General features: G+C 43.8%; 1 protein-coding gene across 3 annotated transcripts in view; it reads left to right on the plus strand.

Annotated features, from left to right (window-relative positions):
- Window positions 1-25,035, plus strand: part of cadm2a (cell adhesion molecule 2a) — a 159,557-nt gene that overhangs the window by 110,536 nt on the left and 23,986 nt on the right. For all 3 annotated transcript variants that reach the window (XM_037467569.2, XM_037467572.2, XM_037467570.2), the window contains 3 exons: window positions 5,737-5,886; window positions 17,504-17,656; window positions 20,309-20,446. In XM_037467569.2, the coding sequence (XP_037323466.1) occupies window positions 5,737-5,886; window positions 17,504-17,656; window positions 20,309-20,446 (441 nt within the window). The remainder of the gene's footprint in view (window positions 1-5,736; window positions 5,887-17,503; window positions 17,657-20,308; window positions 20,447-25,035) is intronic.

The following is a 25,035-nucleotide window of genomic DNA, read 5'->3' on the forward strand; positions in this document are numbered from 1 at the left end:
GTCCATTTATACCAGCTTATATTTGTGTGCATGAATTAGGGCATCATCATTTAAAGGCCTGTTTGCCGTGTCTACAATGTCTACACAAACACAGTCTTTGAAGCGGGTCATCTAGAGGCATCCAAGACACTACGTCTCCACTTACCTGTCAAAATACACACTTTATTCCTTACCCCGACCAGGATTAGCTCTCAGCTTCGTCTGCTCTCTTTTGCCGGCTGTACAAAAGCAGTGTATGAAGTATTTATGAAGGCCAGGTTTACCTCTTTCATAAAACCATGAGATGTCTGCCCTTGGCTCAGAAAGGATAGTGAAATCCCTGGCCATCCTGGACAAAGGAAGCTTGAACTCAGGCCGCTTGCATGCAGGGAACGGGCAGAGGTGTATATCTCTGCCCTTTAAATCGATGTGGCTGAATCAAGGGCAAAGAATGGGCTACTGGGCAAATAATATTGCAGTCTGGAAGCATTTCTGCCCCCCCTGGCTTGAAATGAGTATGTGGGCCTTTGTAAATTATAAGATATCAATCCACATACACATCACGTCAAGCTTTTCCGTAACGTCACACCTTTGGTAAATAAGATCGAGTAAAGTAAAAAGAGAGGAGCTGCAGCCTGTAGTACTTTGTTCATACAACAGAGTACTACCATGGGAGACAAGTCTTCCTGGATGTTTTGTCGTCCTCATTACACCGTCTGTTAACACCTTTCACACCGTAGATGGGACTGGAAACACCCTCCCACCATCTCAAAAACCAGCCAAAAAGATGTCACTCTCCTCTGTGACAGCTCTGGGTTCCCACCGAGCTGTCTTCGCTCTGGTCACCCCCATGCCAACGCTTAAACAACACCTATTATCCCCCGGGAGAAGTGGGTGATATTTCGTTTGAGTTTTTACGTCAACTTTGTGATGGCAGACCCAGCAGCTTCCCAGTCTAATTACTGTATGTAAATAGCAACAGCACTGCCTTAGCCAGCCTCTCCGGTGGAGGATAATTAATTTCATATCTGCAGATCAGAACCGAGTGTCCTGAGGTGGTTGTGGCCCAGTGTAGAATACAAAGGTAGCACCACCCTCTGCACGGGTTGCATTCAATTTGCTCACAGCAGGAGTCTTATCGCTGTCAAAAGGGCAAGTTGAGATTCTAGTGTGCGTTTGTGTGCAAAATACACACACAGCATCCAAAATTAACAGTTTACTCAGAAACACAAACAAAACCCCTTCAGTTACCAGAACCAAAACATGAAGAAACTCGTTATTTCTGAATTATTTGCAGAATAAACTTTGGTATTCAAATAGTGTTTCCATAGATTTATATATGAATGTATATATCCTCAAATGCAAGATTACTTTCACCTCAAAGTGAAGTCAATTTATCTCCAGTTTATCCTTCAGTATCAAAAACATGTACAACGGCTGGCTGTATTACTTTTGCTGTTTAAATGAAAACGAGAAATGACTGTAACCCTCACCCTTATTTAAAAAGACACACATATAGCTGTGTTACCCTGGTATTTTTAATTTGCATATGAACACGCAGTTTAATTCCAATGTGAACATTCAAGGCTTATTTTTCAGCAGTAAGAGTGTGAAATGTTGATAAATCCCATCGGAGCCGCAAAGCGGATTTGGGACGAATGTTGAAAGAAGGTGTGAAAAAGGTCAACGCGAAAGAGAAGGAAACAAAACTGTCTGGTTGCATGACATGTTCCTGAGAAAAAGGAAGGAGTTGTGTGTGAAAATTGTCACAGTGGGAGGGAGAGTCCCAGAGCGATGATGCACTTGTCTGATATGTCACCTTCTCTCCCAGGAAGTTACCAGTAACATTTTGTGTTCCAAATTATCGGCTAAAATTGGATCTCGCCCAGAAAAAAAAAGAAACCTGCTCAAATTTTCAGGTTTATTTGCAATTTCAACATGTTGGTGATGCGTTAAACCAGCCAGAACGTTGGTAGGTGAGTTTTCCTGCTCAAGGACGCTGTGACCGCCTAATTCACACCGGCTCTTCAGCTGATCAAACCCTCGACCTCGTATGGTCTCGCCAATCACCGGGCCGCCCTGCTGCCCGACCCTCTGGCAATCACCCGCTTGACCACAAAGACCCCAACCCGTCACGGCAAAGCGGTCGCTTTCATCCGCCGTCTTCCAGCGGGATGATGGACTGGGGGTCGTCTTCATAACCTGATCGCTGTGACTTGAAATCAGCTCTTTGGTTCATGTGATTACCGACGCCACGGGTGTGCTAATTCTCAGGGGTTTCTACAATCGACTCGGTGGTTTGTCCCACCACTTTGTTTAATGCTTCATCGTAACAACACCAGCGTTTGCACGCACCTGGAGATCTCTGGGATGTTTTCACATCCAATAGAAACGATGGCACCGTGAAAACGGGACTGATTCGTTGAATTCAAATACGGAGCGATGGAATCCAGCGTCTGCATTTAGAGAGAATTTATGTCCCTGGGCTCCAAAGGTTAATCGGCTAATCAGAACCTCAGACTGCATCTATCCGTTTGGTGATCCTGTATTCCAAGCCCATGCATCATAGTTCTACAGCTCAGTTGAGCTCCTGTCCTGGAATAAAGGTCAGTAGCTCCAGGCTGTCCGTCTGTCTCGCTGCATCTCCCTCTCTCTCTCTGCTCCTCCAATGCCTAAATAAGAAAGGTTAGTAGACTCAGCTGCTCTCGCATGAAAGGTCACGTCGGAGAGCGGGCAGGGGAGCATCCCGGATACTCTTACCCGCATTATCTGTTCGGTGGTTTGCTTTGGCAACAGGAGACTGTCCGTCTCAGTGTACCTCCATGTCTCTGGGATGTCTCCACCGACGAGCGTTACAGAAGTAATAGTTTTGGAGACACTTTGTGTGGCGGGAGGCACAGGTCCAAATGTTTTTTGGGGGAAGAGAGTTGCCGCCAGCCTTGATTATTGTAGCGCCGTGCCTACAGTGGGTAGTGGAGGTTACTGAATGGTCCCATTAACTCCTGAGATTCAGCTCATCTAGGGAGGCAGCTGTGTGAAGGGTAAAGTGTGTGAATCTAGAGGAAATAATAATTAGCTACTTGTTCAGAGGCAGCTGCAAAGCCGCGTTGCAGTAGTCACCAAATCAATGCTTGCTTTGCTTTGTCGTATGGGGGACGCACATACTCCATCCAACTTTAGATTAATAAAGCAAAGCTAATTTCATTATGTCATTCCTTCATAATGTCGAGGATGTTGTTGACCTGGCTTAGCCGAGGCATGTCAGTCAAAGCAGAGGGCAATTAAAGTGACCTCTGTGAGAGATATAGCCCCACTGAGCACGAAAAAGGGAGGTAGGATCAAGACACATCCGAAAGAAAGAAGGAAAAAAAAAGGAAACGGAGAGAATAAGAAAATGAGAGGCAAAAGAAAAAAATGGAAATGCCACCCTTCGGGGATCAACCAGAGGAGGAAACGTGGCTCACCAAGAGAGAGAGAGAGAGGGGACCTGAGAGAATGGAATTGAGTGGATGTATGTGAACTGGAAAAGAGAGTGCAAGAAACTGAAAGTAGGCGAAAGCTTGGAGGTGAAGTGAGGAAAGGACCTAAATTTAGACATGGAAATCAGGAGAGAACAGCTGCCTTTTTCCCTCAGGAGATACATTTAAATCAGGTCTGGGTGGCCAGGGGGGGAGAGAATGGAAGAGCCGACTCCATTGGCCAATTAGGCCCACAGAAGACTGCACTGTTCTAATATAACCATCATTGGGGCCCCGTTGGCCCTCTCAGTCCCACCGGACGTGTTTGACCAGACACCAACCGAGGACAGTCCGAGGGAACCCTGCAATATTCTGACTTTGTAGGCACTAGTAGAGGTAGAGAAGAGAAAAAGGAAACGATGTATGATATGATATGTCGCCTCTGTCCTAAAAAGTAAACAGGCTGGGTCATTTCTGACATATGCACATAATGTGTGTAATATATTTATATATTCATATCTTTTTGGGTGTATATTTTTCTCTTTCTACAGTCTATATTTTGGAAACACCTATACAAAGGAGCGCATTAAAAACACTTTGTTCTAACATTAAATCATTTAAATATTGGGTTTTCTTGTTATAGCATATAGATCAAATAATAAAAGTAGCAGTTAAAAGTTCACGAAAGTTACTCTATCCTCAATTACATTTGGCAGGGACAGATCCACTGCAGTAACAAATTAGAATATTACACTACATCATATTGTGCAGACCCTCTGGCAAAAAATCATCATTGCCACTATTCGGCATATCAGTTATCCCCTGATTTCCCTTTGTGGCCAGCACAGAATATACAATTTGTTTCACACTGGGCTGTATGTTATCCAACTGCATGAGTGAGAAAAATTAGGCAAAATGTAAGTGATTTGAAGAGAGGAAGTAATAAATAGAGCGACGGCTGGCGCAGGAGAACGGTAAATCGCTGGCAGATCATGCGTCATGCAAAACTTTCATGAATAAAACATCCCTATCCTTGCATAGCTTGGACCCCCCCCCCCTCCCCACCCACGTTTCCCTGCTCTTCCCTCTCTATCTCTCACATGCATGATTAACCTCAGGAGGCCTTAATCAACACTGGAAATGACCCGTGCACCTTGACTTACCTCTCTGCGCATCCTCTCCCCTCCTTCACCTCACCCTTCGCTCCTCTCAACATGTCCTTCGCGGCAGGTATGTTGGTAGAGGGAGGGGGGTGGGGGGGGGCTAACCCTGCAGACAAGCAGAGTTTGATGGTTTGTTTATCTCACCTGTGCAGTCATTAACAGAAGTGAGGAAGAAAAAACATTTCCAGCTTAATGAGATCTAATGCACAAACTGTGTTTGAATGGGGTATCAAACAGAATCAAATCGGACTGGAATATTTCTTACTTCTTTATATCAATGAATGTGTTTTTTTCAGTTTCATGATCCTTTCCCGGAAGGGGTTTGGAGGGGGGGGGGTATTAAGATGGGAGAGTTAGCTGGGGATGAATAATCGTCCTTACCTAAGCCTTTAGTCACACAGTCTTTAAAACCTGTCCCTCGGGAACAGGGACAGGGATAGATATATGGTTGTTATTATGGACTCCCCCACACGCGCACGTACACACCCACCAAAGCATGCGCAGGCGCGCACAACAGTGAGCTGTCCGGGGTTCTGAAAGCTGGCAGCTATTGACAAACTGCTGGCGGTAGCGACCTGTCCGTGGTGCTGAAAACTCTCTACATGCACTGCTCACATGCAAAGATGATAACTCTCGTTTCTCTCTTCAGTCGCGGGTATTGCACACACCAGCATCCACACATGCACACTCAAGTCTACCAAAAATGTAATTTTTAATTGGTCTCCCCTGTGTAAGCTCAAGTTTCAGGGTTGGTGCCGCGGGCTAAATGCCCCCTTTGTGTTCCATGTTAGGGTCCAAATTAGCACACAGTAGTGACTGGCTATCCTCGCTTTTTAATTAGGGTGTTAAACCTTTTCCGAAGACGTGAACCAGATTTCCTCTCTCTGTCCTCCAGAGTGAGGAGTAGACTCAAGACAAGTATTTTCTTTATTTTATGTACATCTTGCTTTTTAGCTTTCATTTATTTTATGATCATCTGACATGCATTAAGGCAAGTGAATTCACAAAGTATCCTTACAAATCCACCAATCAAACACACACCATCTCTCTAACTCTGTCTGGGACATTTCTATCTCCCCCTTTGTTGATGCATCCTCGACTCCTTTCACACGTTTCTCTTGTGCATTATGTTACAGGCATCAGCGGTCAGTACCCACTGGTTCAGAATGTGACGGTGACAGAGGGTGGGACGGCGAACATGACTTGCCGCGTGGAGTATAATGACAACACCTCCCTCCAGTGGTCAAACCCAGCACAGCAGACCCTCTTTTTTGGGGACAAGAAAGGTGAGTTTTGAATACTGACAGACAGCAGCTGCTGCACAACAGATGCAGTCTTATAGAATATTCCCTGTGTTGGGTTTAGGGGGGTTGAAAAATTCACAAAGCAGTGGGATGTTTTTAGGCAGCAAAGCGACCTGAATAACCCCTTGTGTTCTTTTTTGTTTGTCAGTGGAATAAGCTTTTGTGTTTGTTGTGTCAAACAATCTTTAACATATTCCATGTGTCTGTGTTTTCCTGTTGATCCTCTGTTTTCACAGAGAGTGCATTGACAGAGTATAAAAGATACATACCTTTTGTCTTGGGAAAGGATTGTATGTGGCTATTCATATTTTTTTCATTCCATCCTTTTACCTCATGTACACCCGTCTGATAAGGAAAACAGATAAGGCCAGCTCTCTATTTGACTTCTTTTGCTGCATTGCCTGCCATGAACGATTTTGGGCATTGTGTTTATAATGTACATTGGAAAATTAGAAATGTATGAACAATTTGGTGTACATGTAATTTGGTTGGAATCTAAGACTAATATTTAAACAATATTTTACTGTTGTTGTGGAAATCAAATTTGAGGATTAGGGAAAATACAACGTCAGAAACAGCCTCGTCCCTCTCAAAGTCAACCATCCATCCCGCAGTGCAGGTACCCTTCACTTCAACCCTGCAGTACTCGCACTGCCTCCAGCACACAAAAACTCTGCTAAAAGAAGTTAGTCACATGGCATCGGGCCAGACCCAGGTTTTATCCTTGCGCAGTCAAGAATATTTTTCTTTGTGGCCTCGTGCACTCAACAGGCCTCTCACACGTTCTGCTCCCTGACTTAAACCAGTCTTTCTTCAGCTAAGAGTAGGTTGGGCCTACAGCTTAGAGGGTTACATCTATACCCACCTAGAATCCGGAGCTAGGGTACGTATAAAACGTTCTGTTCTGGCAACGCGATTTATATCGCATAACACGTATACATTTATATGTAAAAATGAATGTAATATATTTGCTTACATTGTGCAATAAGTCAATCTATTGATTATCGCCTATCCCCAAAGCCCCGCTCGGACACCAGGGTCCACGGGAAGACCACACGCTCCACTTCACACACTGCAGAGGCAACACATAATAAGGGCAGTGAAGGCACGGAGTGTGACGCGGTTAACACAGCCCTGTGTCAATACAAATATATCACACTCTGTTTGTAGAGCTCGGTCGTTGCAGAAGAGTGGGGACGTGGATTGAACTTTACCAAACCCTCCATTCTGCTCGTGATGAGATTAGGGGCGCCTTGAAGTGCCTTATTGGGCATCTCTTCATCTGCCATCTAGCACAATGAACACTGAATGAGTTTGCTTTCGGATGCATCCGATAGACAGAAAGAGATGAAAGGGCACAGAGGAGCCCAGCTTGCTGCCGCCCGGATAACTGCCACTGCCATCACTGAAACATGGATGAGGATAAAGCTGTCCTGGAGGGCGCTCAGATGCCCTGAGGAGACCCCACTCCTCATGCAGCAGTGTAGGCTAGTCAGCCAGATTGATGCTGTTTTGGCAGGCATGTCACGAGAGCACCCTCTGTAATGAAGAAACGGGTTTATGTTATACATACGAGAGACTTGCGCTCACTGGTCAGATGAGATGAGTTGCTTCCTCTGCCTCGTTCTGGTAAGGCGATGTTAAAAAAAAAGAAGGGATCTAGCGATGCTCTTCTCTAATGGAAAAGTAGGATGTCAGAGGACACCGGTCACACACTCCTAGCCGATGTCTGGAGGAGCTAATTTTGAAAGATAGCCAGAAATTGCTAGAAAGGACACGACATGTTTCTCTTTTCTAAAAGCATTTCATTAAATCGCCTACAAAAAATATTATCTCCCTCCACAGTCTTCACGGCAAGATGAAACTGCTGCAACATACGCCTCAGATAAAAAAAATGCTTATCTATAAGAGTTTGAAATTGCATAGGTTCTGAGCCTTTGGTCCACCCTCCAGCACGGAAAAGTGGAGCATCCACCGACACAACATGTCAAGCAGAAGGGTATCGAGCGCCTTGGATACTTGGCGCCACCGTAGCCAGTGCCCAAAACACATGACAGTGTCAGAATCCCGCTTTGTGTGTTAAAAAGCTGCATCAGACACCGGACCTGCTGGGATATCGTCATTAAGGGCGGATTAATCAGTAAATGTGAGTTGTAAGCGAGGCTGTGGGGGGGTGACGGAGCAGCGGCGAGCCTTCCTAGTGGTCTTGACGATGTGTGATGTGTGATATGTTGATGAAGATGTCCAGCTCTTCCATCGTTAACGTATCCTCAAGGTCTACCCGACAACCCCCCTTACCCTTACCCCCCCACGCCCCCCCCGCCATGTGGGCACAAAACTGGCCGAGGCAGCCATTGCAAGCTGGGATGAAGGACGCAGGGGGACAGCGCTGGGCTTATTCGTGCTCTTTTCATCTTTCTGTGTTGACTGATGGACACAGAAGAAAAAAGCAGCGCTGTCGTCACACAGTAAATCTCGACACAACTGCGAACGAGTGGGGGGAAAGCAATCAAAACTACATTTACCCTTTTCTGGTACAACAAGAAATCGGACATTGATTAGACTTGAGATGATGTAAATTAAAGGAGACTGACTTTAATTGTGTGTACTCAAACAAACAGTTGTGAGGTACGTTAGGCAATATTTAACAACACCCCATACAATAAGCTGAAATGATTGGGACTCAGTATTTCTTTCTAACATAAAGCATATTATGAATATAGAAAAAGTTTTCTAGTTATGCTTTAACTGCCTCATCAACCTCAGACCCCACTTCTTGAGGGAAAATGGCCTGCCATTAATGCGATCTGCAGAAAAGCACTTTATATACTGGAGACCTGCACCGTTCTGCAGAAGAAAGAAATCCTTCCATTAAATGGATGCAAACCCTCGTTATCTTTCCACACATTCACAGGCTCGATAACAGCGCTCACACACTAACAAATGCTTGCACATACATTGTGGGTGGGGGTACAACGCCACCACTGTTTTAATGGCTAATGATTACAAAGGCTTTATTCCGGACCTTCCAAACTCCCTTTTCAGTAAACTCTCCATAAAGAGGATTCATGGGTGTTATTTTGTTGGTTCATGACTACTGCAGCGACTGTGCCCTGTGCGTCTTTCAGCTGTATTAGTTGAGTGTAATAGAGTTTGAATCACACTCCCTTGTAAGTGTCTGGATTAAGCACATATGGGATTTACAAAGCCTTCTTCCATTACCCGTCTGCCCACTGGAAGGCCGTGCATCCGTGTGTTGGCGCTGTACATTTAATGGTGTGTCTGTCGGCATGTGTGTGTGTGTGTGTGTGTGTGTGTGTGTGTGTGTGTATTATACAGATGCATGCAAAGCATTCCCAATTTTATCCATTCATATTTTTCCTTACAGCAAAGAGCAGCATTAAAAGGGTGCATAGAACATCAAATTCAACAGTTGATGCTCTCTACAGGTCATTCCATTTCACGCCAGGGGTCGGTCTTGGGGATTTATTTCATGTCATTTTCACTGCAGAGGCCCGGAGATTGAAAATGAAAAAGAAGCCAAAATCTGTGTTATTATGGAAAAGCGAAAGGACACTTCTGAGGCCCCAGAATTGTGTTGCTGTTTTGGATCATTCTGCACGAGTGTGTGCTTTGGGAATTGTCTCGCGGAACGTGGCAAATTCAAATGCACACGCCGATGGGAGCACTGAAATAGTGAGCGTTTCCAAAGTGCCACTGGCAGCGCGAGAAAAGAGCCGTGTCTCAGCTGCGGGCGCCTCTGGGCACAGGAGGTTTGAGATTAATTGTCCTTGCTGCCTGTTGGGAAGAAGCAGAGGAGTATGAGGATTAGGGAAAAGCACACAGTTCAACTCACCAACTTTTTGCATACTTTGCTTGGTCGCAATTCGTTGCATAAGTTTGATCAGGAAGTGCTATTGACAGACTTACGTACACATATATACGGAAAACCAACTGTCTGAAAAATCAGGACCTAAAATGGTCTAATTCAACAGATTGTTGTCCATGCGCTGAGATGCATCCTCTTTTAAAGTCAGCCACAGAGCATTAGCATAAACATAGTGTTTACGTGTTGTTTTTGCAGAAAGTGACTCCATGCCACTCCTTTGAGTAGTGCCGGTTTTGCTGCTGCTGTTGTTTACTGTCAGAGCTGAGGCTCACCTCCGCAATGTTTAGGCGGATGAAAGAGACTCCTCTTGTCTTCCGTCCTCTCGTAGGGGCTCCTATGGCTGAGAAGTTGTTTGAATTTCAATAAGTCATTGTCCCGAAAGTGCCCAATTTGGTCCTTTCCATCACTAAGCACTGAGGGACTTGAGCTTCTACAGTGAGAGGGAGATGAGCGTTGGGCAATAGGGATTCTCTCTTTTAGAACATTCAAAAGAGGGTAATATCTCTTTACAAAGTGCTCATTTGGTTTCATTGTAATTCAAGAACTGTTAATAGCTTTATTTCCTGGAAGGAGAAATTTTACAATGAGGCATAATTACAATGTATTCGTCATCACCTACAAGAAAAAAAAACCCCAAATGTATAATTACTTTCCAGGCTGAATTTGCTGGCCTAATTAGTGGACTCATCGTGTGTGAGCAGGCCGAGGTACGACATTGAAATAATGTATTCAACGCGGTTACTGTAATTTGCTAACCCTTTTTCATCCCAATTCTTTTCCATCACCCTCATCAATATTTTCATTCTCCACCCACAGTGCTCTCTTTGCTCTGCGGATGTGTGCGCTGCACACACACACACACACACACACACACACACACACCTTAAACGTGCGTGGGCGCCAGACATCGACGAGCTGCGATACTTGGCGTCTCGGGAGTGGGAATGGCCGGCTTTCGATCCCTTTTCCCTTGCACCCCTCGCCTTCTCGATCTTTGGCAGGATCCTTAAAGTTGGCGTAAAGTATTTGCCACCATTCCGCGCGCATTATGTGGACCTGAATGCTTCATGGCTGCAGCGCTGCACGGCAAAACATTGAGTCATGTGGTTACATTTAGCTTGATCACATTTTTATTCAGTCTCTCCTCAACTCATGTATTGGTTTATTAGTGCAATACGGTATCGGTGGCTTTAGGATGCACAACTTGCACTATGTCGATGTTTCCCATCTGCGTGGTGTACCTGTGGTGGATATCTCATCCCACGCGGTGTCATCTGCAGATTCATTGGATCTGTTTAAGCATTAAGATTAGCTTCCTGGGTGAACAGTTAACGGCAAACTTTTCGTTTCAAGACCCCCCCCTGCCCCCCCCAACACCTCCCCCAGCGGCTAAATATGAAGCTATTTGTGTCCTCAGATGTCAAATATTCGGCTGTCTGAATCAATTTGCTGGCTGTTTGTGTGGTTGTGCGAGTAGGTGCTTGAGTGTGTATGTAAGCACACACATATACGCGTGTGCATGTGAAATGTCAAGCATTCCACCTCTCCAGTATGCAACCACGAAGAGCTTTGATGCATTCAGAATATCTGTGCCTGAGCAATTTAGCGGATAGGCTTTTAAAAGTTTTCTAAAGTAAATAACAAAATAAGAAATGCTTGAGAGACTTTTTATTAAACAGATAGCAGAACTTTCTCTCAAAACGTAATCTTAGCAAGAAAGTTAAACTTTTGAGACAGCTGTCTTTTTTATTATTTATTTCCTGGAAGAGTGCCTCTGAGAAACATCCTTTCATATCGGCCTGAAGATTGATACGGTGTTCTCTCTGATGGGAAAAGAAAAACTTGACTGTAAATCTCCAAAAGATCCCTAACAAGTCCCCTTCTTTCCCGAGACAAGCACCATAAAACATGAGGGCAAGAAAAGGAGGAAGAAGGAGATGGAATATAGGCCTTGGTGGGATTAAGGGGAGGAATTAAGGAAGCATTTTATGAGAGCTTTTAGACGCAGTCATTGCCATCTTCTTTGACCTTGAGCATTCTGCCTCGTCTTTCGTCGTTGCCTCCCTTTATACACGTCTGTGTAACGCTTTGGATGAAAAAAGTTTAACGGTTGCAGTCAGGTAGAAGCAATAAAAGAGGTCTATATTTTGTATGTGTTGTCCTTTGTGTGCAACCTGTGGAAAAGAGGCTCTGGTGTCACACAAATGTCAGCTTTTGTTTCTTCTGCTGTGAAGCAGATGAGAAGGAGACCACGTTCCCCTTATTACTGCCTTTTTTAGCAGAGCTTCTTTTACTCTGTAAGGGAAACGTATCTGAGGCAAATGGGAGTAACTGGCTTGCACTAAAGGGCTTCGTGGTTTGCTTCTCTGGGAGAAAGTTCTGGAGCACCTAGAAAATCAAACTATATCTTACAAAAGACATCCGGACGCTTGTTTTTTTTTCTTTCTTTTTTTTTTTTATCGAAGAGAAAACGTGGCCCTCCGAGCGCTGTCCCTTTTCTTTCGAACACTTTGCAAAGTCATTTTTTGAAGGACAGCTGTAGTCGGCATCCAAGAAAAGACTACGGTAGCTGGAGGGGAGAATGTGTACCTATGCAAAACACACGAGGGTTTAGAGGGGAAAGCTGTCTCCTCACTGACCCGCTTCTCGCAAGGACTTAATGAAGGAGGGCCGGTGGACGCGTCCCGCTGAACTTGGCATGGCAGGGAGAAACCGATGAAAGGAAATCATTTCTGTCACCCAAATCTCCACATCTCCACAGGCCAATTACCGTGTACGGAGCATGGCACATTTCACATTTTGAGAAGCCGGTGTACCTTTGGAAAGGCAGAACAGGTAATGGAGGTTGAGCTACGGCAGAGATACAGAATATACATTAAGCTATTCAATACACATTGAATTCTGTTGCTTCTCCCTCTCTCTTTATCTGTCCCTGACACACACACACACACACACACACACACACACACACACACACATATACTCAGAAAAGCTCAAGTCTCCAGATGGGGTGTTGACAAGGAAAAGAGAACAGTCACATCCAGACACAGGCAGGAGAATATATATATATATATATGTATATTTTGAAATGTGCACTTTTTCTCATTATATGTGTGTCACTTGAATGAGCACACACCTGCCGAGGTGGTATACTAATACGTAGTGTCCCTGGACAGAACAAAGGAGGGGTGGGAGAGGGGAGGCCAGCGTAGCGCCTGGCAGAGGAAAGGTCGGAAGGGAGAGAGGGTAAAGGAAATAAAAGGACGTAGTGAAATGAGAAAAAATGTTTAAAGTGAGCGAGGGAGTTTTACGACCATTGTCTTGTGCATGCACACTGTGTGCCTGCACAATAATGACATGCTTAATATACACATGCCCACACACGCGCGCTTTGTTTACTCACCCGTTGCTTTTAATGATGGCGATGATGTGGGCGAGTGCTGTGTGCCAACACCAGAACGTAGACACACAAAGCCGCATCAAACCATCAGCTGTGTCATGTGATATTAACAATAATTATTATTATCATTATAATAGTTCTCCCTAAGATGTGAAATATGGGTTTCTTTTTCTGATTCAAACGCAATTCCTCTCCTGTATTGTCAACATTTTTTTAGTTGTTGGTTTAAACCTGTTTTTTTGGCCCTGTTCCATCCTGCACCAATGGAGTAGGGGGATGTGAATGAATCCTAGGCATTCGCTGCATTTACCAATAGGTCTGACTGTGCCTTACTCGGCTCTTTGATAGCAAGATCCATAACGAGCACCTGGAGCTGTGAGGCCATGGTTTCGCTGTACAAAGCAGGACGTTTTCAGAGACATAATGTGATCCCTTCTGGAGAAAAGAAGTGGCCGAGCCCAAGGTGAGAAGAGATTTGGCTTGGTGGAAATTCCACGACCTGCTTTCTTTGTTTTATTAAACTTTTAATCATTAATGGTCCAATGATCAAATGTAACATCACACTTCCCCCAGAATATGAAATGTTGCTTTTGATTTAAAATAAACACAACATATGTTGCACTTCCTCTCTTTCTCACTTTTCTTTTTCAAATGATGTGTCTTTCTTCACATCCTCTACAGTTTTTTTTAAAGATTACCCCCCCCCCCCCCCCCCCGTGTTCTGTCCCCTTCTCAATATGCAGTTTTTTGGAAAAGGGAGCCTTGAGACGTAGTCGTTACCCTATCGGTCATGGCTTTGTTCGGGGGAAGCTTAACGCGGCCTCCGAGCCGATGGGTCATCGGCCTTCAAAATAAAACGAGAGACCTTTCTGCGTCCGGCGGGTTTCTGAATATGAATCTGCATCGGCGTCAGCACACTCATAACATTGCCAGCGTCTCAAGGCACGGTGTGTTTGTTCTGCCGAAGGAAATCAAATATATGAAGGCCATTTCTCTCTCTCTCTCTCTCTCTCTTACCTCTCTACTCCAGAAGTTCAGCAACATAACAGTCACAGGTGTATTGATCATTTCTAGCAGAAATAAATCAAACTGTGATGCAGACAACTGCTGCTTCACTATCTGTCTCTTTTTTTATGTGCAGGGAGAGATGCAGATAAAGGTTAGGTGGGGAAAAGATGTCGGCGTGAATTCAGTTAGTAGATATTCTTTTTAATAAAAATCTGCCATTCTTTGTTGGTGTTAACAACAGCAGCCTCCGTTAAGGTGTTGAGCAGCAATGGTGTCTGAGGCAGGCAGCTGCCGCACCTCCGCATAAGGAAAGCACACGATGCTTTCCTCTCCTCTGCTCTATGTGTGTGGGTGTAAAATCTTGAAGGTGTGCAGATGACCAAATCTTGGTTTTAATGATTTTAAACAAATCAAGTTTAGTTAAATGTTCATGTCCAATTTGAGTGTGACAGAAACACTATGATACCTGGTTTCTATGGTTTTATTTATTTATTTTTAATATTTTCTCTTTATTTTGACTTTATTAAAGCATATTTTTCTGTTATATCACTATTTCACAGTTATACCCAATAGCTTTAATTCTTTTTTATTTTTTAAATCCACCCTCCTGGGGGGGGGGATCAGGGTGATCCGGCTTTTTGGCATCTAAATTACCCTCATCTTTGCCTGTAACCACTGAAACTTGCAGAAAGAACACTTAAAGCATTAAAGAAATAGTAAACCCAGATTCTAACTCAAATGATCCCACTCTCCATATGATCATCTTTTTATCATCGTAGTTCATAAACATGCAGGTGTTGAATAAAAGTTCTGACATTACCAATTATTAAAAGCATTTGCTTCGGCCAAACGACGTTTCAAAATCAGGTCCATCATCTTTTTTGGTCTGGTTTTGTTTTGTCTGTCCTTGCCCCATTTAAAGCTTCTTTAGGTATCTAGAAAAACGCTACATAAAACTCAAGAATTATTATCATTATGAATGCGGATGTAATGTCTTGTGAGATCTTCATAGTCAAAGAACTGTCCATCCATCCACTGCCCTCAGCCTCACACAGACGACTTCCCACAACGGGCTGTTTAAGGGAGGGAAGAAGGAAAGTGGAGGTGCATCGCTGCAGCCAGCAGTGGATGTGTTTTTTGTGACATTTGCCCGCTCACACTTCCTTGCCCCGAGCAAATAAGACAACAGTTGCGAAGAAGCGTTGTTTAACTTGTACACATTCACAGGTTAGTGGAGCCGGCGGCCTGAGTCGACAGAATGAGGTCTGTGGGGGCAGGAGGAGGAGGAGGAGGAAGAGGAAGTGACAGAAAGTACACAGAAGCAAAAAGAGAATCCCTTCTGTCTGGAATCATCTCAAGAAATCGGTTCTTTGTCTCGGTTCATTCTTTGATGAGGGTCCCGTCACACCAAATAAGGAACTATCTTCTTTGTACAGGTCTCACCATTAACTGGACTGGCAGTGCGTTAACCAACATCTAATTCATTGGTTTTGCATTGATGGCGCCGTGTACTCGTACAAACACGCACACACACACACACACACACACACACACACACACTGACACTCAAATGCACTGTCACCGGTGCCAGGCCTAAAGATATGTCATGTGCTCATATCAACACGTCACGCCCGCTCAGGCTCAGCACACAGCAGCGTGGAGATAAGCGGTGTGTTGTGAGGCACAGAACAAATGCAATAAGAAACGAGAGGGAGCAGCTGTCGTTTAGCCAAAACTGATTACGACTCTGCTGCCATTTTCTGCCGGTGTTCAGCGCGGCGCCGGCACAGCGAGGGCCGCCCCTCCCTCGGCGGGGCCGAGCGACACAAGACAGCGGGCTCGCTGACATGGTTCTACATTCGTCAGGTCCATGATCATTGCAGCAATGCAAACACAGAGGGGGGGGCGCGGGGGGGGGTGCAGCTAATGTGGCAAACACCTCCTTCAGACTCACCTCAAGGGTTACAGACTGACAAATTACAGCAGAACACATTTAATGCAGCATTTGCCATTGATTGAATCAATCAAACCCATGACAGAGGCACTTGGTAAATGTGATTTATTGTCACGAGTTACTTAAAGCTATTTTCAAAGTTAGTTTATATAATTGCCTTTTTTATGGTGGAGGTCTGTGTTGCAAAATGCTATATTATTGTTTTGGAAACGTTGAAAACTTTGTCTGAGAGACTTTTTGTGACACTCACTGAAAGCCCGAGGACGTTCTTTAGATTCCTCTCGTGTCGTTTCTCACCATTCAGCCAGCCGCTCTTTAAAGAACTCCACAAACAGACTCTAATGGACGTAACTCTTCAAATCTTTGGACACAACCCGGGTGCTTTATATTTTTTTAAGAATTTCCCCCCAAATTAACATAAGATAAAAGTATTCTTTCATGTAGCCTCATATGAAAGAAAATATAAACACATGTGCAAAGATAATCATTAATAATCTTTTTTGCTGAACCCGGGCACACAGACGCACGAGATGTTCTCTGAGTCCCTTTGATGGAGAGCTGTTCCTAATAAATACGGTTTCTAAAAAGGTGTTCTGCTTGCAAAAGGAAGGCCTGCATAAATTCTGTGTCTGTGGCAAGGCCAACACACACAGAATGGATTAACGTTGTATCGCACTCATCCACATAGTATCTTATTAAAGCAGAATTCAGTTTTCTTTGCGTGGTTTCTTTTGAATATATCACAATAAAACCCTTTGGATACAATGGGCGTGAATCATGTCGTGTTCAAGGTGTAACCAACTTCTGAAAACTTGCTCCCACTGTATCACAGACATGAAGTACAAAGTCTTCTTTGAAGAACATGGAGTATCTTTCAACAAGTCATCCAATTTCAGCGAATCCATTTCAACTCTCACATCTGGCCAAATTCTCATTTGGCCTTTTTCTCAGCCTGTTATTGCAGTATTGATTTCCATTCCCGTTGTGTCTTTTGGAAGATTACATTTTCATATAAGTAAAATCTCTACAAGGGTTTCCACAACTAAAGATGATACGAGCTATGTAACAGTTTAAAGGTGTATCAACCTGTCATCAGTTATTATATTCGGGCAGGAATTTCAGGTCGTTGGTCACATTTCAGTTATATTTTTATTGTTGATGCATTTAATGACATCCATACACACCACATGGTTTTGCCCTTATTTACCCCGTCCCTGCGTCTATTTAACCGCGTGTCAGTGTGCGTACACACATACACGATGTAGAGAACAGACATCGAGTTTCGCACAGTTTCTATTGTGTAACGTTTAATAACTCGCGCTGTGTCTCTGTCCGTCTCTCTGTCCAGCTTTAAGGGACAACAGGATCGAACTGGTGCATGCGTCGTGGTCAGAGCTGACCATCAGCATCAACGATGTCACGCTGACGGATGACGGCATGTACACCTGCTCTCTGTTCACCATGCCCGTCAGAACAGCCAAAGCCTACCTGACGGTTCTAGGTAGGTACCCAGTTCGTACCAGAAAGACTATTTCATTCCTGCTTCGTGTTAATGTTAAATTCACTGTCACTGTCAATGATCCCTGTGGTATTCTGACCAAAGTAAGTTACGGACATTTCATTAAGACCCCAAGGAACCTTCTTAACTAGTGGTAAGATACGATGGGTCCTTTAGGATCCGTCTGTAATAACACTGTTTGTCAGTGTGCACACCTTTCTTCAACCTCAACCTGGTTCACCATAGTTAGGAAATCTCCCCTTTCCCTAAAAACACTTCAGTTGTGGATTCGGAGACTAACTCACATCCCACATTGGCTTCTTTTTGTGATTCTTTTAGTCTTATTTGGAAAAGCTCACGGGACCTTCTAGTGTAATATCTCTGCAGACGATAAGAAACATGCTATTGGGCCCTGTGGTGATGTTCATGTTGCAATCATCGCCGCTCACCAGCATTGTCTCATTTCCTGCCACTGGGCTTATTATCTTTCCAATTAGTTTTCGCTAATGTTAATAGATGTCCTAGTGCACTCTAGGACGATTAGCACGCTCTCTGTGTTAACAAGCATTCAGAGAATTACAGGCATTAAATGCTACTGCTCAATGAGGATATTGAGAAAATTATTTTGCAATACTGAACAATAGTTAATGGCGCAAGCCAGGAAAAAGGGATATTTATTAAACATACAAATTGCTCTGTGAATGGCCAGTGTGCTGGGAATGACGACAAGATAACGTTCAAATTATTTATTGAAAGAATTTTTGAACTAAAACATGTCACTAACTCAGATAAGAAATAAAATGACAAAAAATTGCATGATTTGAAGTGTGAAACAATGAAATGTAAATCAATGTAAAGTTTCAGCTTAGACAATATCGTGGTGTAGGACTTTATCGGTAAACGTAATATGAGAGCAGGGCAGAGCGCTCACACGAACATGCACTCTGCTCTGTACTGCCAGCCTAAGCAAGGACAAGATCTGATTACAGCACACTAAGAAGGAGAGCGACTTCCATCTCTGCTCAAGTATTACTCCTCTGTAGCTTTACACAGGAAATAGTGGCTTCGCTGCTATATTAATCTTCAAGTGTCATGTATTGCTCCTTTAAGGGGTCGCCAAAATGATTGCACTTAATCCTGAGGGGAACATTAATATGTGCAGTTAGTGAGGCATGGAACTTGTAAAAGTCAGGGAATCAACAAAGTCGTTAGAATTCCTCCATCAGGGAGCCATGAACTTAGAAGGTATTTCCGGACCAACATGTTGGATCCAATGCCAGGCGGCTTGTTCGGCGACATCACTGACTTAAGCCCTAAGTTATTTTTCTTAGTAGTAATTTTAGATTACTTTGATTTTAGTTCTAAAAAAAATTCTTGAAGAAATTACCTATGCGTTTTTTGTATTAAATGCACAAATGAGCATAGAAAACAAACGCCCCCTGATTCTTTGACATTGACACAAACAGGCGCACACACACACACACACACACACACACATGCAAATGGAGAGGATTAGCAGCCTCGAACCACCCGAGGGGAACGTGACAGTATCAAATGAACATTGTATTCCATCTCTTCTTGTTCAGTCTCAGAGAAACCATCAAACACTTTTCTGAGGCAAGCCACAATTACTCAAGCACACACTTAGAAATGCAGCACAGATCGTAGTTAGATACAGAGACGCTTTACACGCTTCACAACCTGTGCATACAACAAACGTGTATAGACAAAGAGTGCAGAATTTGATTTCGTTAGTCGAGGAGGGGAAAGATGCCCCTCTATACTGTATTTGCCATCCAGCAGCCATTGTTAGACTTTTTCGCTCTGATGGATGGTAAACAGGAAACAAGAGTCTGGTAATAAACCTTAGTGGAGGTGGTGAGACGGACAAGGCCAGAGTCGGTCAATGGCATTGACTGACAGACCTTTCAGACCCTCAGCCTGAGGCCGACTTATTTCTCATTGACATTAGAAGGGCACACTTAAAACACTCATTATAGGAAAAGCCAGTAATTACCATTTTGTGTACAACCCGATGTTCTCCTCTGTGACCGCGGGCCTTTGCTTACTCACATTTAAACACATCAACGTTGTCAACCTTGTGCTACTTGTGCTGAATATTTAACTGTTTAATTGGTGCTATTTTTAGAGTCAAAATCTTCTCATATATGACCACGCCAAGCAAAACTCTTCTCCCCTGTATCGAAAATGCGCTCAGGCAGAAACAGCTGTTTCACAAGCTGGCCAACGTAAATCTACCAGCGTCGCCTAATGGAGAAAAATCAATGCAATCTGTTCTTCTTTGAGCGTAGAATCCAGAGGAAATCTGAGAATGAAATAATTTGCGGATTCAATCGCCTTCACGGTGGTTGATTACTACTAAAGGTTTGCCATCAAACATGCTTCTTTGTCACTTCGATGAACTCACCCTTGAAGACATTCCAGTGCTTAGAGAGGCCGTCCACCTCTGAGTCGGAGAGAACGCTACCTGACGACTCATCGGGCAGGACGCCGCTCTGCCGTCTGATCTCAAACGTTCCCTGGAGGAAGCGGAGCTGGAGGAGAATTTACAATGAGCCACAACAATGTTATTGTTGCATAATGACGTACCGCTATGCGCGTTCCATCGCTGTAATTTCCCGCTCCACCCGTCAGGTGTGCCAGAGAAGCCGGAGATCGATGGCCTGACGAAGCCTGCGTTGGAGGGCGACGACATCACTCTGACCTGCATGACTCAGGGCAGCAAGCCCGCTGCCGACCTGCGCTGGTTCAGAAACGAAAAGGAGGTCAAAGGTATGCAACTCTTGTAGCGGCATTTGCATGTGCGTCTCTACTTTGGGTCCACATCAGCATAGGTCATGTCATCAGGGCTGCCCTCTCGTAGCGGACAATTCCTTAAACTAATCAATAGTTTTTTGTTTTTTTTGTCAACTAAGATTTTTAAGTTGGTAATTTGTTTTGTTTAAAGCTTTTGTTTCATTGTTGAATGACTTGGCTGTTAGTTGACTAAGAATTAAATGTCATGGGTTTCTCCTTAGTTATAATAAAACATGTGAAATTAAAGAGTCCTTATGAATGAAGTTTCAAAGAAAAAGATAATAGTGCTATTGCTGATGGCCCTAAAGTAAAACCTTATTTAAGGATTGAGTCCATTGTGTTGTAAAACACTATGAACTATTGATTATCAACTTTCAGACTGGCACAGACAACATATAAAAATATGAATTTGCCTTTGGGAATACACTGAAAGTCTTTTTCATAGAACTGGTTCCATGAACCTGCTGCGGCGGATCTCTCAACAATTTAGTAGTATCTTTCCGAACAAGTTGTTTCTAATTGAGCGAATTCAGTAAGTATCCTTTGACCTGAGACCGATACATTGACCTCCCTCGTAATCAGAGGGCAGCTCTAAATCTCACCGACTGGAAAACCACACCTCATTTCCACCCAGGCCCTGCTCTGTTCTACTTGATGAAGCAAGGCTTTGTAATGTTTGAACGGGAGAGAGAGAGAGAGAGAGAGAGAGAGAGAGAGAGAGAGAGAGAGAGAGAGGGAGAGAGAGGGAGAGAGAATGAGCAAAAGTGTTGAAGAAAAGAGAGATAGGGACATGAAATGATGAGATGAGCTCTTTGAGGAACAGAGAAACAGATGTGGTTTTGTATCAAATAAAATGCTAAACCCAGTGGGGCAGACTGTCGCAGATCATCAGCACAGTAGCAGGGCGGTTTTTTTACAAAGGTTTTTATGCTGTTTCACAAAGTAGATTGAAGTCAGATAACAAAATGCAAATCACCGCTTCTAATTTAAATCACTGCATGTGTGAGCAAGCAAAGACATTCAAATCACACATTCTTTCTTTTTTGTATTAGTGCTGCCACAAACAATATTGATTTGGAAAAGCACTGTCAAAGTCTATTAGTAACCCCAAAGACCACTGAAATCAGAAGTGACAATAACAAGCATCCAGTTGTTGCACATCCTAAATGACCAATTATAAAATAGTATTGTTCCATATTATGAGATGGAATGGTTGATCCTTTTACTTTTATGTTGTATAAACAATTTTCTTAATATTCAACTCATTATTTGTTGTTCGCGAGTAGTTCCTCGAGTTGTTTTACTAATCACCATGTTTTTTGTCATGTATTGTAATACTCCACCTCAAGGTTCCTCCTGTGTCTTGTTGCTTTTGAATGAAAGCAACAAAAGGAAGCCTATAGAGGAATATATGTATACGCTAATTAGCCGGTGTTTTTTCCTCACGGGGTTATTGTGTCTCTACGGGTGATTGTGTCTTCTCTCGGTGGCCTGCTAATGGGGGAAGATCTCCCTGTGAGGCAAATGGAAACCTAGCCACCACTTCACATGCTTTTAATTTGCCACAGAAAGTTTCCAGATAGTCAGAGATATCCTTGGTGGTTTGAAGTGAAGGTGGTCTCAAGAGATTCTCCTACTCATTAAGGTCACATGCTGTAATACTCCCCTGAACTCGGGCACGCTACTCTCTTTCATTTGGGTTGTGTAAACTCTTGTGTAAAATCACCTTTTAATTCACTGTGACACGGTTGTTGTTTTTGTTCTTTGCCCCGAAAGGACACAAATAACATGTTCAGGTGTTTCCCTTCTGTGTAAATGATACGCTGCATATTTTTTATAGAATGAAACATTGTTGAAAATGGTTATGAAGTTTTCTGTTTATATTTCATACAAATGTCCGATTAGAAGATTCTAGTCAGATTATCTGTTGGATTAGTCAATTTCGATCAGAGGCCCTTACTGAATTCACTGAAAAAGTAAGAGTAAGCCCAAACAGCTGGGTTGGGTTGACCAGGGTCCAGATGAGCAGACGGATACGGCCAAATCACTGCTGGCTATCATGATGTCCTTCCATTTGATTAACTGTAGTTGGGAGATAATATTGAATTTGTCTCAACACGTCTATTCACTTTGCCTAAGAACATTCTCTGAGCTAAAATAAGAGGCAGAAAAAAGTATCTAACCCTTTGACTCCTGACAGAGGGAAAAGAAAATACCAATCAGACTCTTAACAGCACAAATGATCATCTTTAATCAAATTATCTCATCAAACCTTGGTGGTTAACCGTGTCACCATTATCTTTTTTTATTACCCCATATAAATGATTGATTTCCAAGGTGAAGGACACATTGATCCTGTGATTAATACACTGCCTCCCCCGACAAGTTGTGTTTGTTTTTAATTTGCAGTTTGTCAGTCAGTGTGATGTATTTGTCAGACACAATCAGGACGCATTTATTTCAGGAAAGAATGTTTTTTTTTGAGATTGTGATTAACACATCTACTGATGCTGTTCCACTTTTCTCCATTTCTGCCATTACCTGGTCAGGTTTTGAAGATGCGAATGGTTAGCAGGACCCGGACGGTTCATTTGTGCGCCTGCCACTCTCCAAGCAGTCTGGCTTTTTTTTTTCCACATTTAAAACAGACAACATAAATACACATGGAAGAATGCCAACACAAAGAGCAAAGCCGGTCAACACACATTGTAGGTGTGACTGCGTAGGTGTATCATCACCCTGACCGCATCGGGGTGTGTTACATGTGAAAAACCATCTGATTGTGGGCGACCATGCTAGGAAGAAATGACAATTGTGACATATTGGTGTGGGATCTGGGGAAATAGGGAAGATTATATTACTGGCGGAGCCACTGGAGCAGTCCATCACCCATTCGCATGCAGTTAACGGACACCTTATGCTAAGTTCGTGTGTGTGTGTGTGTGTGTGTGTGTGTGTGTGTGTGTGTGTGTGTGTGTGTGTGTGTGTGTGTGTGTGTGTGTGTGGGAGCAAAACAGACAGATGGAGCGGACGGCCCGCGTGTAAGAGGACACACGCCTGCGTGAGAGGATCCAATATTCTTATTTCTCAGCCTCTTTGTCCCCCCCCCCCTCCCTCCCGCCCAGATCCCCTCAGACCCCACCCAGTAATGATATATTTCTATCTCAGTTACACAGCGTAACCCAGAGAGACCTTTGCCAATATCACCACATGTAGCACTTGTTTACACACCGCTGAACCAGAGGGAGCTGTGTGGAGCCCGAGCAAGGCGGAGATGAAATGAATATTTATTTCAAATGAGGGTGGGGATGTGCGCTATCGGACTAGTATCATCGCACTCCCTGACCTAAACTGTAGAGGTTATTGCTTCATCATGTTGCGCGTTAACTCAATTCCGTCGGGGGGCTTAGGGAAGAAAAACACAAAGATCCGATTCAAATCCGCTCGCGGCCACGTCCCCATTGTGTTGTCAAAGTTGTTAGTCAAGGACAAGGAACTATTACTGCTGACACAAGGCGCGCCATTTTCAGGTCGCTGTCGACTGTCACTCAAGAGCTGCCCGCGCACCCAAGAGTTGAATAGTGACTGAACAACCTTTTCTTCGTTTCTTCATTTGTGGGTAATTGTCCTTGACTACTTTGAGTGGGAACGGAACGAGTTCGCCATCATTATTCTAAGGTTTGCTCTGGAAAGAACTACCGGGCAGAGTGAGTGGCAATAGCTCCCGCAGCTTATTTCAAAGACGAGGATGTTGAAGTTGATGAGACTGCCACTGACATTGAGAGCACTAAAATACGAATTAAGTTGGGGAATTTAAAGCCGTTTCCACTCAAAAGCTGAATATATTTTCCGTTATTTCATCGGGCGTTCGACGACGCTGCACATACTTTAAATGTCTGTGTTGGGACTGCGTTCATCCCGTCCAGCTCCCTGGGGTCGGGGAGGATCAATGACCATTAAAGTTGTAATTTCAAGATGGCTCCTGCAAGTCACAGTGGCATGAATAAAAGATGTCTAAGCCACACGCACACGCACACACACACACACAAAAACACATGTTCACCCTCTACATTCTGTATACATGTGTCGCCCAAGAATGTTGGTATGTCAATGAACATGAAGGCATTGGGTTGAGGTGAGGGAAAGTTATCTAGTTTTTTTACATCTCGTTGGAGCAACAACCTTAATTGAAACGGTTTTATCCAACTTATCAACCACAAAAGGAAGAGCAAAAATATATCATCAATGTTCCATGCACTGCCTCCACTTTCTTTTCTTTCTTTTTGAACTTGTTTCACCTTGATTTAATATGCCGAGGTGGAGGTGCACCTAACTTATCCTCCTCTCTCTGGCATCATGAGAGTGCGCGAGCGGGTTAACCGAGTTTGACTTGAGCACCGCGGCGAAAGGAGATAAGATCATACCGCTACCCCCGCTGTCTATGTTCATTAAGAGCAACATCCTGGAGGTGGAGCAACTGTCCAGTTTTAAATGCCAAGGCACCCAGACCTATCAGACCTCTCCTTTTGAGGGCTGCAGAAAGCCCGTCTGCAGTATCCACAGCA

This window comes from Pungitius pungitius, chromosome 16 (assembly GCF_949316345.1).
Source record: "Pungitius pungitius chromosome 16, fPunPun2.1, whole genome shotgun sequence".
NCBI lineage: Eukaryota > Metazoa > Chordata > Actinopteri > Perciformes > Gasterosteidae > Pungitius > Pungitius pungitius.